The sequence below is a fragment of the Microtus ochrogaster genome, linkage group LG1, assembly GCF_000317375.1.
Source record: "Microtus ochrogaster isolate Prairie Vole_2 linkage group LG1, MicOch1.0, whole genome shotgun sequence".
Lineage (NCBI taxonomy): Eukaryota > Metazoa > Chordata > Mammalia > Rodentia > Cricetidae > Microtus > Microtus ochrogaster.
The window spans coordinates 6,850,918-6,864,419 of NC_022027.1; the positions used below are offsets into that span (position 1 = coordinate 6,850,918).

The window sequence follows — 13,502 nt, forward strand, 5'->3', positions numbered from 1 at the left end:
CGGGACCAGCCTGGTCTACAGAGCTAGTTCCAGGACAGGCTCCAAAGCCACAGAGAAACCCTGTCTCGAAAAACCAAAAAAAAAAAAAAAAAAAAAAGATTTTCACACTCAACACAATTTAATTAATAGCTTCTGTTTTCTGTTTTACTTTGCATCCATCCTCCCTTACTATATCTAAGACACATAACGTGTGTTGAAATTGATTTAAATTGTTATAATGACTTGGCAGCCTAGTGAGAAAGCCAAGGCCACAGGCACTCTGAGCTGCCTAGGGAGGCCCATAGAGAACCATTCATCTCAGACTCTCCATCGCCACCTAAGGCAAGGCCTTACCTCAGGGTTGCACGGTGCCTGGCGTCTCTGCCTTAACTGTCTCCCTTGCTGTATGTATCACAGTCAGTCTCAGGCAGCCCCGGGGTCCGGGCGCACGCCCACGAGGCTGAAGCTGGCTCTGCGCACTTCACAGTCCGGGCGGCCGGCTGGCAGGGAGGGTGCGGGCAGGCGGGGCGGCCAGGGTTGGAGGGAGGGGCCGCGCCCCATGTTCGGCTGGTGACTGCGCCTTCCGCCCCGGCTTGCCTAGGCTCCCGGGATGCGCGGAGGTGGAGGCGGCGATGGCGACGATTCCTCTAGCCGGGCAGCATTCAGGCCGCCGGGCGCAGCTGGGGTCGCGGCTGCAACATGGAGGAGGAAGGGCTGCGATGCGGCCAGCGGGCAGGTGAGAGGCCGCGGGCCCAGACCAGAGGGACTCTGAGGCAGGAGGGAGCGGGGAGCAAGCAGAGCTTGGCCTGACAGGATGCGCACCTGTGTTAGCGTGCAGCCTGCAGGAAGCTCCTAGGCTCTAAATTGATGAACCACAACCCACCACCACAAGCCTGAGTCCAAGCATCCCTGGAGAGGCCTAGGCCCGTCTTTCCTTCAATTCTAGAGAGCCCCCACCCATTGCCAATCACTGGTGGATGTAAATCTGCAATCTCCCAGTCCATTGTGCTTCTCAACCACCTCATCAATCAAGCAGAGACTCAGGTCTTCTCACCCCACCAGCTATTGGCAATCTCAAGGGGGTAGTTTAGCTGGCTAGAAAGAATGGGAGGTTTGAAATATCTTACTGACCTTGGGCAAGTTATCTAGCCACTCTGAGGTTTCCCAGATCCTTTCAAATCAGTGGGAACGGAACAGAACTTTGTTCTGTGTGATGGTTAGGCTCAAAAAAATGCCTGCCATGAAGAAACGACACTTAGTGGGGGTGGGATAAATTAGAATAACCCAATAAGTCATGTGGTAGCTTGTAAGGCTTATAAATGTCCAAACGTTTGCTTCAAATATAAAAACAGCACGGTATTAGGAACACATCACACAGGGATCTTGATATGTAGCTCAGGGTGATCTTGCCTCCGCCTCATGAGTGCTTGGGATTACAGGCTGTATCACCACATCCAGCTTTTCAAACATCTTGTTCTGTTGGTTTTGCAACAAGAGTTGCATATGTAACCTTGGTTGGCCTGGAGCTTGTGACTTAGACCAGCCTGGTCTCCCTACCACAGAGATCTACCTGCTTCTGCCTCCTGAGCACTGGAATTCAAATCCGGTGCCACACCCAAATTTTACTAAGGGTTGACACTATGCAGTGTTTGGAGTTCCTGGTTCTTCTAGTTACTTCAGCATCCCTCCTCAACTGTAATCAGATGCATGTGATAAAGTCTCACCATATGTGTGTAATCTAGACTAGAAACTTGCTGTATAATCCTGGCTGACTTTGAGTTCATGATTCTCTTGGCCCAGCCTCCCCAGATGTGTGCCACTACACTCTGCTTATTCTGTCTTACTGTTGTTAATATATGTGCTTAAAACTGGTGTTCTGGGCTGGTGAGATGGCTAATCCTGAAGACTCAGATGATGGAAGCAGAGACCCAACTTCCACAAATCATCCTCAGAACTCTACATGCGTGCCTGTCTTAGTTAGACTTTCTCTGCTATGATAAAGCACTGACCAAAGCCACTTGGGGAGAAAAAGGGTTGTTTTATTTTAGAGTTTGTAGTGCAGCACACAAAGTCAGGGCAGGAACTCGAGGCAGGAACTGATGCAGATGCTTTGGAGGATTGCTGTTTATTGGCTTTTTTCATGTCTTACTCAGCCTGTACCCAGAAACACCCACAGCTCACATCATTATCAGTTAAGAAAATTCACCACAGCCAGGCAGCGGTGGTGCTCACTTTTAATCCCAATACTTGGGAGGCAGAGACAAGCGGATCTCCAGAGTTACAGAAAAACCCAGTCTTGACAAACCAAACTAAGAAAGAAGGAAGGAAAGGAAAGGAAAGGAAAGGAAAGGAAAGGAAAGGAAAGGAAAGGAAAGGAAAGGAAAGGAACCATAAGCTTGTCCACAGTTGAGGCTCCTTCTTTCAAAATGACCCTAGATGTGTTGACTTGACATAGAACTAAGTAAGCACAGTACAACAGTAAATACAATTGCTAAAATAGATAAACACAATAAAAATATAATTAAAACTGGGTTTATAACTTAAAATCGTTCTGATACAGCTTATTGGAAATAATATTTAATGTTTAGGAATAGTTAACCAGTATTGATTGACTTTGTCCCAAAACATTGAACACAACACACACACACAAGATTATATATATATATATATGTTTTGTCATTTTTTTTTTTGAGACAGGGTTTTCTCTGTGTCAGAGTCCTAACTTTCCTGAAACTCGCTCTGTAGACCAGAACTCACAGAAATCCACCTGTCTCTGCCTCCCGAGTGCTGGAATTAAAGGCATGTGCCAACACCGCCATCTGGTTTATATTTTTGTTTTGTTCTTAATTTCCTCTTAAAGTTCCAAGAGTTAGTACTCTGCTCTGGCTTGACTTTCTCTCTGTTCTTTTATTGGTTTTGAAGTTTTGTGTTCCAAGAACTTTTACTTGGGAACAGAATTTTAATACTTAATAGTATTGTTTTGAGAGTTAAGTGAAGTTTGATATCTTATATAAAGCTTCAAGTATGAGAGCATAGGATGTAATAATAGCAATTCAATAAATGATAGCTATTGTAATTTGGCTTTGAGCCACAGATCCCTTTTGAGTGAGTGAGTGAGTGAGTGTGTGTGTGTGTGTGTGTGTGTGTGTGTGTGTGTGTGTAATGGAGTTAAAGAATGTGGGCTTTGAGAAGCAATTGCTTAATTCATATGGAAGTTCTGCCGCCTTGCTGAATGGTCTCTCCAACTAGGTTTCCTCATCTTCACAATGGAGATACTGGGAACAGTGCCCAACATATCATAAACACTTTCTAAACAGACACTGACAGTTGTGCTGACAGATTAGATTGCTGCTATTTCCTAACATGGAGTTGTATATATTTTTAATTGATTGTGCAACATTGCTCTCATAATAATTTCAAATCATCTTCCCAACCCCTAAGACCTCATGGATTATCACTAAGCTATAACACCCAGCCTTTCTTACTCCAGATTCAGTGTCCACCCCTGCCCCCTCCCTGGCTCCTTCCCTCTCTCCCCACTGTTCTTTCTTTCCCCTGATTACTGTGGGTGCCCTATCATCTCATCCTCCACATCTATAGTTGGGTCTTGTAACTTCCACCATTCCACTTCATTATCACTTTATTTCTCTAAACACCACAATTCCACATTCACAAAGTTTATACTTTCTCTGGCCCAGATTCTTGCTACTCTAGCATCTCTGCTCTCCTAACTTCCCAGATGGGTTTTTCTTCTTCTTCCCTTTTCATAAATTAACTCCAAGGTACATTTTTTTTTTTTTTTTTGGTTTTTCGAGACAGGGTTTCTCTGTGGTTTTGGAGCCTGTCCTGGAACTAGCTCTTGTAGACCAGGCTGGCCTCGAACTCACAGAGATCCGCCTGCCTCTGCCTCCCGAGTGCTGGGATTAAAGGCGTGCGCCACCACCGCCCAGCCAAGGTACATTTTTTTAAACCACCAGCAAGACACTGTTGTTGTTCATTGTAACAATATCAAAAGAGTTTATAGGCATGTAGTCTTAAACTAAAAGCAACAAGAGCTGTCTATTATTAATTGATAAAAATATTTTTTCTAGATTTATACTTTTATCTCCCATAGAACTTAGTTTAAAGAAAGCTTATTTTGCAGAAAAGTTGGTGTCACAGTGCAATGAAGTAATTTACCATAGTGTGTGTTCTGCAGTCCATGGCCACTGCAGTGGCCAAGGCTGCTTCTGTCTTAATGAGGGGCACAATGGTTGGTCACACGGCTCTCCCCAAACTGATCTGATTCTTACTGCCAAGGCTGTACTTGTTGTGGTTAAATGCTGAAAGGCTACTATTGTAGGCAGTCCGTAGCTGTTGCTTGGAGCCCCACTAATCCCTCATTAACTGGACTCAGTCTGCACCCCATGGTCTAGCAGCTAAAGGGTTGGCACTGGAGACCTCTGGGTTCCAGCTCAAGCTGATGGTTAAATATTCTGAGGGTAGGCTCTGGACCTCCCTAGTGTCATGGCTTATTCCTGCAGTGTTAAATTAAAGCAAATGTTTCCCAGTTGTCAAGTGTAGAGCACTAAATGTTATCTGTCTTTCTGGAGTCCTGTTTGGGAGAGGATGGACAGCAGACCACACACATCTGTAGGGTTGGGAACAGTGAAGATTGGTGTGGGTATTACATTTCCTTTCATAAGAGAGAAAAATGGCCAGCCCAAGCCTCTTTTCTGTCTCTCCCACGAAGAGGCAGCTTCTGCCTCACTCCATTCTTCCCAATTCTCCCCTTCCCCGTTCTCTCTCTGTCTCTCTCGTTTCTGTTTCTCTCTCTGTTTCTCTCTGCTCTTCCCCCTTCTCCCCTCAGCCCCTCTCCCTTTCTCTTGCATAACCCATTAAATAAATATCCAACCTCAAGAGAAGGGGGGAGGATTGTGGAAAGAAAGAGCAAGAAGGTTATTCTTTGAATGTACCAAGTGCTTCTTCATCATCTGTGTGTAATTAGCAACTCACACAATACTGTGTGGTTAATATAGTTAAGTTAATGAATACAGAATTCATACCTCCTATTTAATGAGAGGATATTCCTGTTGTAATAATAACTAGCACTTAGAGTTTATATAATGCTTCTTAAAAGTTTTATTTTTAAGGTATGTGTATATTGTGTGGGGAGGTGCATGTATGAATGTAAATGTCTATGAAATCCAGGAAAAGGCATCTGATTCTCTGGAGTTGGACCATCCAGCCTGGATCCTAGAACTTGGAACCTGGGTTCTCTGCAAGAGCAATACATACTTTTAACCACTAAAGCCTTCTCTCTAGCCCTCATAGTGGTATGGTGTGTGTTTGTGTGTGTGCGTGCATGCGTGCGCACGGGCATGTTTGCTAGTGATCAAACACCAAACCTCCTGTATGCTGGACAGGGATACCATTGTGCTACATCTTCAGACTCCAAAGCGTTGCTTTGCACCTTGGAAATTACAAATATAATCTCAGACACCTTTTGTTACTTTAATTTTTTTCTTCTTCTCTCAAACGTAGTCAGGACTTTTCTTTTTCAAAGGAGGGTTTTCAATTGACTAAGAACTTAACTCTCAAACTAGGAAAAAAAATAAATGCTGAGAAATAGAGCTTTCTCCTTAGAGAAAATAATGGGATTTGTTATTGATTTATAAGCGTTTATTGAAGGGTCACATCATGTGTGAACAATACCCTTCTGCTTGTATTCCAAGCACAGCCTGCCGTTTGCTCAGTCCTGCTGCTGCAGAGACCTCCTCTCTGCTTCCCAAGCTGTTCATTCTCCCTGCCCATCACCTTTCACCCAGCTGGCTTCTCCTCACCAAAACTCCTTTCTTCCTTTCCCAGCCCCTCCCCAAGAGATACATTCAGTACTCCTTGTCCCTGGCTGCAGTCCCTGCTACCGTACTGATGTAACTCCTCTGAGGACGGGATCATGGACTTGCAATGGAGAAGTCATGTTCCTGTGTGTCTCCAGTGCCTGGTTTGGGATGTCTTTTCTGTGGTAGAATTTGTGACATGCTTTTCAAAGCAATAGAGATGACAATTTTGAATGCTTTTGTGAAATGGAATGAGTTGCCATGCTCACTAATCCCTTTCTGTCTCTGGGTGCTTTTCTGTGCAGGCTTATCTTCCTTGGCCCTCCTCTTTTGGCACATGCCCGTCATCTGTGAGTTGAAGTCCTGACTCTCTTCCTGTTGGTTTTTTTTTTGTTGTTGTTGTTGTTGTTTTGGTTTTTTTGTTTTTGTTTTGTTTTGTTTTGTTTTGTTTTTTGAGAACACAACAGACACCTCTCTCTGAAGATGAACTCCAGCGTCCCCCTTCGGAACGCTGCCAATGCTACCTTGCCGTACATGCCTCCCTCGCAGGGAGGAGGCAACGGCACTTCTCTCCAGGAGGATCTTCGAGACTTCATCCACACGGCCACCTTGGTGACTTGCACTTTCCTGCTTGTTGTCGTCTTCTGTCTCGGCTCCTACGGCAACTTTATTGTCTTCTTGTCTTTCTTTGACCCCGCCTTCAGGAAGTTCAGAACCAACTTTGATTTCATGATCTTAAACCTGTCTTTCTGTGATCTCTTCATCTGTGGGATTACGGCTCCCATGTTCACCTTCGTGCTGTTCTTCAGCTCAGCCAGGAACATCCCGGAAACATTCTGCTTCACCTTCCACCTTACCAGCTCAGGCTTCATCATCATGTCCCTCAAGATGGTGGCTGCAATCGCCCTGCACCGGCTCCGAATGGTGCTAGGGAAACAACCTAATTGCACAGCCTCCTTTTCCTGCATCTTGCTCCTCACCCTGCTTCTCTGGGCCACCAGTTTTACCCTTGCCACCTTGGCTACGTTGAGAACCAGCAAGTCTCACCTTTGTCTTCCCATGTCCAGTCTGATGGCTGGGGAAGGGAAAGCCATTCTGTCTCTGTATGTTGTTGACTTTACCTTCTGTGTTGCTGTGGTGTCTGTCTCTTACATCCTGATTGCGCAGACACTTCGGAAGAATGCTCAAGTGAAAAAGTGCCCCCCTGTGATCACAGTCGATGCTTCTAAACCACAGCCATTCGTGGGGGCAGCTGGGAAGGGAGGTGGAGATCCTGCGCAGTGCACGGTGCCAGCTCTGTACCGGAACCAGAATTACAATAAACTGCAGCATGCTCAGACTCATGGGTACACTAAGAACCCCAGCCAGATGCAGATCCCTTCAGCCAATCGACTCCAGCTGGTATCAGCCATCAACCTTTCTACTGCCAAGGACTCCAAAGCCGTGGTCACCTGTGTGATCATAGTGTTGTCCGTCCTGGTGTGCTGTCTTCCTCTGGGGATTTCCCTGCTGCAGGTGGTTCTGTCTGACAACGGGAGCTTCATCCTATACCAGTTTGAACTGTTCGGATTTACTCTGATATTTTTCAAGTCCGGGTTAAATCCCTTTATATATTCTCGGAACAGTGCGGGGCTGAGGCGAAAAGTGCTCTGGTGTCTCCAGAACATCGGCCTGGGCTTTCTCTGCTGCAAACAGAAGACGCGACTTCGAGCCCTGGGCAAAGGGAACCTTGAAGTCAACAGAAACAAATCTTCCCATCACGAGACAAACTCTGCCTACATGCTGTCTCCAAAGCCACAGAAGAAATTTGTGGACCAGGCTTGCGGCCCGAGTCACTCAAAGGAAAGTGTGGCAAGTCCCAAAGTGTCCGCCGGACACCAGCACTGCGGCCAGAGCAGCTCGACCCCCATCAACACCCGGATTGAACCTTACTACAGCATCTATAACAGCAGCCCCTCCCAGGAGGAGAGCAGTCTGGGGAAGTTACAGACGGTCAACTCTTTCGGGTTTGCCAGTTCCTACATCGCCATGCACTACTATACCACGAACGACCTGATGCAGGAGTACGACAGCACATCGGCCAAGCAGATTCCCATCCCCTCTGTCTAAATCACAAGGCCGGGGAAGGGGGCGGTGCTTTTCCAAGACCGAACAAGCCTTGGGAAGATGTTGAGGCCAGTGGCAAAGCAAAACTTGAAGAGTTGGCTGGAGAGTTGACCGTTAGATTTTCCTTTGTCTGAGATGTTAGCATCTGGATTTGCTTCGTGGTTTCCTGACCTTTTACGATTTGATGTAAGAGCTTGTTTCCATTTTTGCCCCGATGTGTGTCCCAGTCTTTTGTACTGAACTAAGAAGACGCCAGGAGCAGTCCTGTGAGGGCAGCCTTTCAGTCAGTGTTATGGGTCCTGAAATACGGATGGCCGCATCTTTAAAGGTGTCTGGAAAATGGTCTTTCCGACGTGTTATTTTTATAAACATATGGAATTTGACTCTTTGAAGTACTGAAATAGAAAACAGGATGCTTTTTTTGGTGGCAAGTTGATTTGAATACAAAGCTTATTGTTAAGGCAGAGACTAGAAATGTGTTACTTGTACCGCTGTCCTTATCCGAAGTTCTCAGCCAGTGTGAGGCCCTCCCCTTATAAGGCAGTTCCCTAACAACACAGAGTTGGGATTCTTGTCACTTCTTAACTGTACACATTGTTGTTTTGTGTCAACTGAGTAGCTAGCTTTACAAAGTGTTTTTGGTAGTTACCAGTTAATTGCTGTTTCAGAAGGATCTTAACCGGGAATCCACTACGAGGCACTGTTCTGAGAGAGCAGACACCGTGTGTCTCAGCAGTTTGTCTGTGGGAGGCGGTGTATCCATACATTTAACACTAACTATCCTTATTTAACAAAAACGTAGGGATGCACTCGCGCGCGGGGGGGGGGGGGGGGGGTGTAGGCTTTCCTTCTGTACGAGGAGAATTTAGTAGAGAGCCACCTGACAGTGTTCATATAGATATTCAAAAATAACCTTTTGGATTTAAATATTGCTATGGAAAAAAATTTCCAGGTGATCTATTAATATTTCCAGATGGAGGTTTTCAAGTTTTTCCTTATTCTATTTGTATGGGGCTGGAGATCGAGCCTAGGTCCTTGTGCATGTTAGGCAACCAGTCTATCACTGAAGTACACCCCTAACCCCAAACTAATTGTTTTATATTCTCTCATTTACCTTAAACTGGAAATGAGCAACTATGTTATTCCTGCACCTCAGACTAGTTTTCTTAGGTCCACTGATGCCTAGGAGAACAACTGTGAAATCACATTTTTAATGTAAAAACATTTTGGTCATGCAGTTAGAATTTGAACTCACTAACTTTGGATTTTGGAATACTAACTGTTAAACCCAAAACAGAGTATCTTTACAAACTGTTATATCCAACTAGTATTCTCAAAGCTCAGAAGTGCAAGGAACAGAAAGCCCTCAGAGCAGAACACTCTCTCCCGGGCTCTGCCCAAACTCCCAGATGGCAGGAGGTGCTGAGAGGTGAAGTAGCTCCTGAGTCAGAGCAAGCCTAGCTAGAGCTAGCGGCTCCAGCCACAGTCAGCTCAGGGCTCGCCTCGAGCTGGTCTGCTTAGCTTTCCCCTTCTCTTCCTTCCTTTCTCTATTTTTCTACCAAGGTTTATAGCATATCCACTCTCCTTTATCTTGGTATTTGGATTCTCTTTGGAAATCACTCTTTCCTGTTGCAACTGTGTTTTATAGATTCAGCACAACATGGTTCCCACTAATATTCCCCTGAGACAGATTCAGCAAAGAATTAAAATATCGAAGACATCTAATATCCTCTCCCAAAATCATTTGGAGAATTTTGGCAAATTACCAATTAGACTCTTTTCTTTTCTTTTAGGACAGGATTTCTTTGTATAGCTTTGGCTGTCCTGGAATTAGCTCTTTAGACCAGGCTGGCCTGAACTTGGAGATCCTCCTGTCTCTGCCTCCCAAATGCTGAGATTAAAGGCTTGTTCCACCACCACCCAGCACCAATTAGACTTTTGTCTTAATTGAAAACTTAGCATTAAGTCCAATAAAGCAAACAAATTTGTAATCAATACCAATGCACACTTTTAAAGGTACTGGGGCTTGGGAGATGGCTCAGAGGTTAAGACTCCTTGTTCTTCCATGGGACCCAGGTTCAGTTCTCAGCACCAACACAGTGGCATAGCCACCTGTAATCCCAGTTCTCCGGGACCCGGCCCCTTCTCCTGACTGCCATGGGCACCACATACATATGATGCACAGACGTAAATGCAGGCAAAACACTCAAACACATTAAAATAAAATTAAATCTTTAAAATATTTTAAAAATTATGTTCATAAAAAAGGTATCATCTCTTTTGAGGGAGCAGGCGTTTAAAATGTGACTTAACAAAAGACTATAAAAATTACTACTTGTAAATTTTTAAATGCTAGGTTTCCTTGTGTGACCTTTATGTTTGAAATGATTTGACCAGCATGGGGCCCATTTTTTAAGAAGTAAAACTTACACAACAAAGAAGACAGAGCATGCACACAGAGAGTTTCTTTATGTTCATCAAGAAATTATTTAGTTTGCATGCAATTTGTAGTGGGCTAGATTCCTGGCTCCCCTCCTATCTTTAGAGAGATAAAACTTGTTTCTTCCTAAGCTCCATATGTCTGTCTGTACCAGTATAATGGTCATATTGACATAGGCAGACATATATAACTTATCACCTCATAAGGGCTAAAAAATATTATAAGTCAAAGTAATGAGAATTCAGTTGAATATGATTAATTTGCAGGATACATTAATTTTTCTCTTGAAGCTTACTGTGTGCAAATTATATATCTCTAAAATGTTTTATAATAGATGTTCTCATGTTAACCATTAGGCCAGATTTCTATTTCTGATGTTTTAATGTGCTTTTAAAATAAGTTTGGAAAATAAAAGTACTGCAAATCCTAACTTTCGGGTCTTTTTTTGTTCTGTTCTTTTATTTTATTTATTTATTTATTTATTTATTTATTTATTTTGAGACAGGATCTTTCTATATAGTATAGGCTAGCCTCCAACTCCTCCTGCTCCTACTTCCTCATCACTGAAGTAGCGTGTATGCTAGCACACGCTGCTGAAAAATCAAGTTTCCAAAGGGTGTCCTGTGCAGTCTTTCACTATGCAGCCTAGGCTGGTCTCAAGCGTATAGATCCCATCTCAACTCCCAAGTGCTGGGACTGCAGGAATGCATGCGGTGGTTTGAATGAAAACGGCCCCTACGGGCTCATAGGGAATGGCACTGCTCGTAGGTGTAGCCTTGTTGGAGTGGGTGTAGCCTTATTAGAAGAAGCATGTCACTAGGGGTGGACTTTTCAGTTTCAAGCCAGTCCTAGTGGCCTACTGTCTCTTCCTGCTGCCTGCCAACCTGAATGTAAAACTCTCAATACCTCTCCAGAATCATGTCTGCCTATGTGCCACCATGCTTCCCACTATGATAGCAATGAACTAAACCTCTGAACCTGTAAGCAAGCCCCAGTGTTTTCCTTTATAAGAGTTGCCATGGTCATGGTGTCTCTGTTCTCTTTCTCTCCTTCCCTGCCCCCACCCAGGTGTGTGTGTGTGTTGAGCACTGGGGATCGAATCCAGGACCTGGCACATGCTAGACAATGTTCTGCCACTTAGATTATCTTATATTTCTGTCCTGTCCCTTAAAAACCATTAGAGTGTGACAGTGGTCACTTTTGCACAATGACTATGTTCAGCCTTAGATTAAAAAAAAAAAGTTATCTTTGAGAAATAAAATAACTTGTTTGCCCATAGTTTGAAGCATCTGTGGTCATACTAAGAATAATTAACCCTAGAATCTTATTTACTAGACTGTTTCCCAGCAGGGCTGGGGATGCTTAAACCTAGTTCTTCATACATACTGGACAAGTACTACCACTGACCTCCATCCTCAGCCATGGTTTATTACATTTGTGTGTGTGTGTGTGTGTGTGCCACAAAGTATGTATATGTATAGAGGTCTGAGAACAACCTCAAAAGTTGTCTCTACCCCTATACTTTCACTATGCAGCCTAGGCTGGTCTCAAGCGTATAGATCCCCTGAGACCTGGGATCAAACTCAGGAACTCATCCTTATGAGCCAGTGACTTTACCCTCTGATCCCTTTTATATTCCCAGTCCCCCTTTTTATTTTCTGAGATGGTCTCACAAGGTTTCCCAAGCTGGCCTTGAACTTACTTTGTATCCTGGGAATACCTTGAACGGATCCCCCTCCCTTGCTCTCCTGATGGATCTGTGACATAGAACCTCACTACTAAGCTTGGCTTAGCAACCTCTTTAAAATGAGATTAACCTGGAACAAATATATAGTTTGTGTCTTTGTTTTTTAGAACTTTTAGTTTCTCAACCAAGGTTTTATCTAATGGAAATTTAAACTGAGGAACTGTAGTAAGAAAAGGTTAGGCATCTACAAAGTCGCCTACGGTCAGGGCTGTATGTATGACAAGGGTACAAGAACGATTCCACAGCAAGAATGATATATTCATTACTTTCCTCTTTGTGCAGTCCAGGACTCAGCTGATAGAATCGTGCTGTCCACATTTCGGGTGGGTCTTCCCACCTCAGTCCAACCTAGCGACAGTCCCATAGACCTGCCTAGCGACGACAGTCCCATAGACCTGCCTAGCGACGACAGTCCCATAGACCTGCCTAGCGACAGTCCCATAGACCTGCCTAGAGCTTTGTCTTTTCAGGCATTTTAGTTCCAGTCAAAGTAACAACCAATTTTCACCAGGGTCGCCAAGCTACTGTTACTGCTAACTCCACAACAAGCCCTCTTGACACCTATCCAGCCAGTGACTGTCCATAGAGATACCACCCTCTTGGTTGTCCATAGTCCGCACACACACACACCCCAAATACCCAGGAAGTGGTATTTCTGTGCATAGAGAGGATTAGAAGTCACAGTCCATTCTTCTGTACCTTCCCCCGAAGTCAGGACTAGAACACTGCATCTGTGGTCTGGAGAGATGGTTCAGTCATTAAAGCCTGGGCTCACAACCTAAATGTCAAGAAGATGAAATTTGGGTTCTGCTAATGAAAGACAGACCCAGATTTCTCTGCAGCAGCATCTTTGTGACCAGTCACTTGCTGTTTGGGTGTCAAGAGGGCTTGCTACTGCCAGATAATGGCAACACTAGCACCATCATCCTCCCTCTTGAGACAATACAGCCGCTCAGTTAAAGACATTTCCTAGGGCTGGGGATATAGCTCAGTGGTACAGCCCCTGACTGTCACATGCAGGGTCCTGGACTTGATGCCTACACACACACACAGGAGGGATGATGCAGAGTCAAGATGCCTACACACACACACACACACACACACACACACACACACACTTACACGAGGGATGATGTAAGGTCAAGATGTCAAGCAGTATTCTCAGTGATATTCATTACTCTTCTAATTCAATTCCTATTGTGATATGAGCTAAAGTTTAAATTCTCCCCAACAAACATTTTATAAAAATAGTAAGGGAAATAGAGAGGGCAAACACATCTTCATAAAGAAGATAAAGAAAAAAGCATGGGTGCTATAAAAGATTGCTTGCTTCTATTTTTGTCAGGAAGCTGTAGCTGGTATTTCCCAACTCCTCATCTCTATCCCTGATAGCCTAATGATAGCCTAACTA

The 13,502-nt window shown here is 44.4% G+C and overlaps 1 protein-coding gene across 1 annotated transcript; it reads left to right on the forward strand.

Moving 5' to 3' along the window:
* Positions 1-340: 340 nt before the first annotated feature.
* Gpr75 (G protein-coupled receptor 75) lies at positions 341-10,768 on the forward strand. The gene is made up of 2 exons (XM_005359178.2): positions 341-715; positions 6,104-10,768. The coding sequence occupies exon 2, from the start codon at positions 6,282-6,284 to the stop codon at positions 7,905-7,907; it is 1,626 nt and encodes a 541-aa protein (XP_005359235.1). The 5' UTR covers positions 341-715; positions 6,104-6,281; the 3' UTR covers positions 7,908-10,768.
* The last annotated feature ends 2,734 nt before the right edge of the window (positions 10,769-13,502 follow it).

Excerpts from the sequence above, each read along its gene's own strand:
- Gpr75 (XM_005359178.2), top strand. The coding sequence starts at position 6,282 with ATGAACTCCAGCGTCCCCCTTCGGAACGCTGCCAATGCTACCTTGCCG.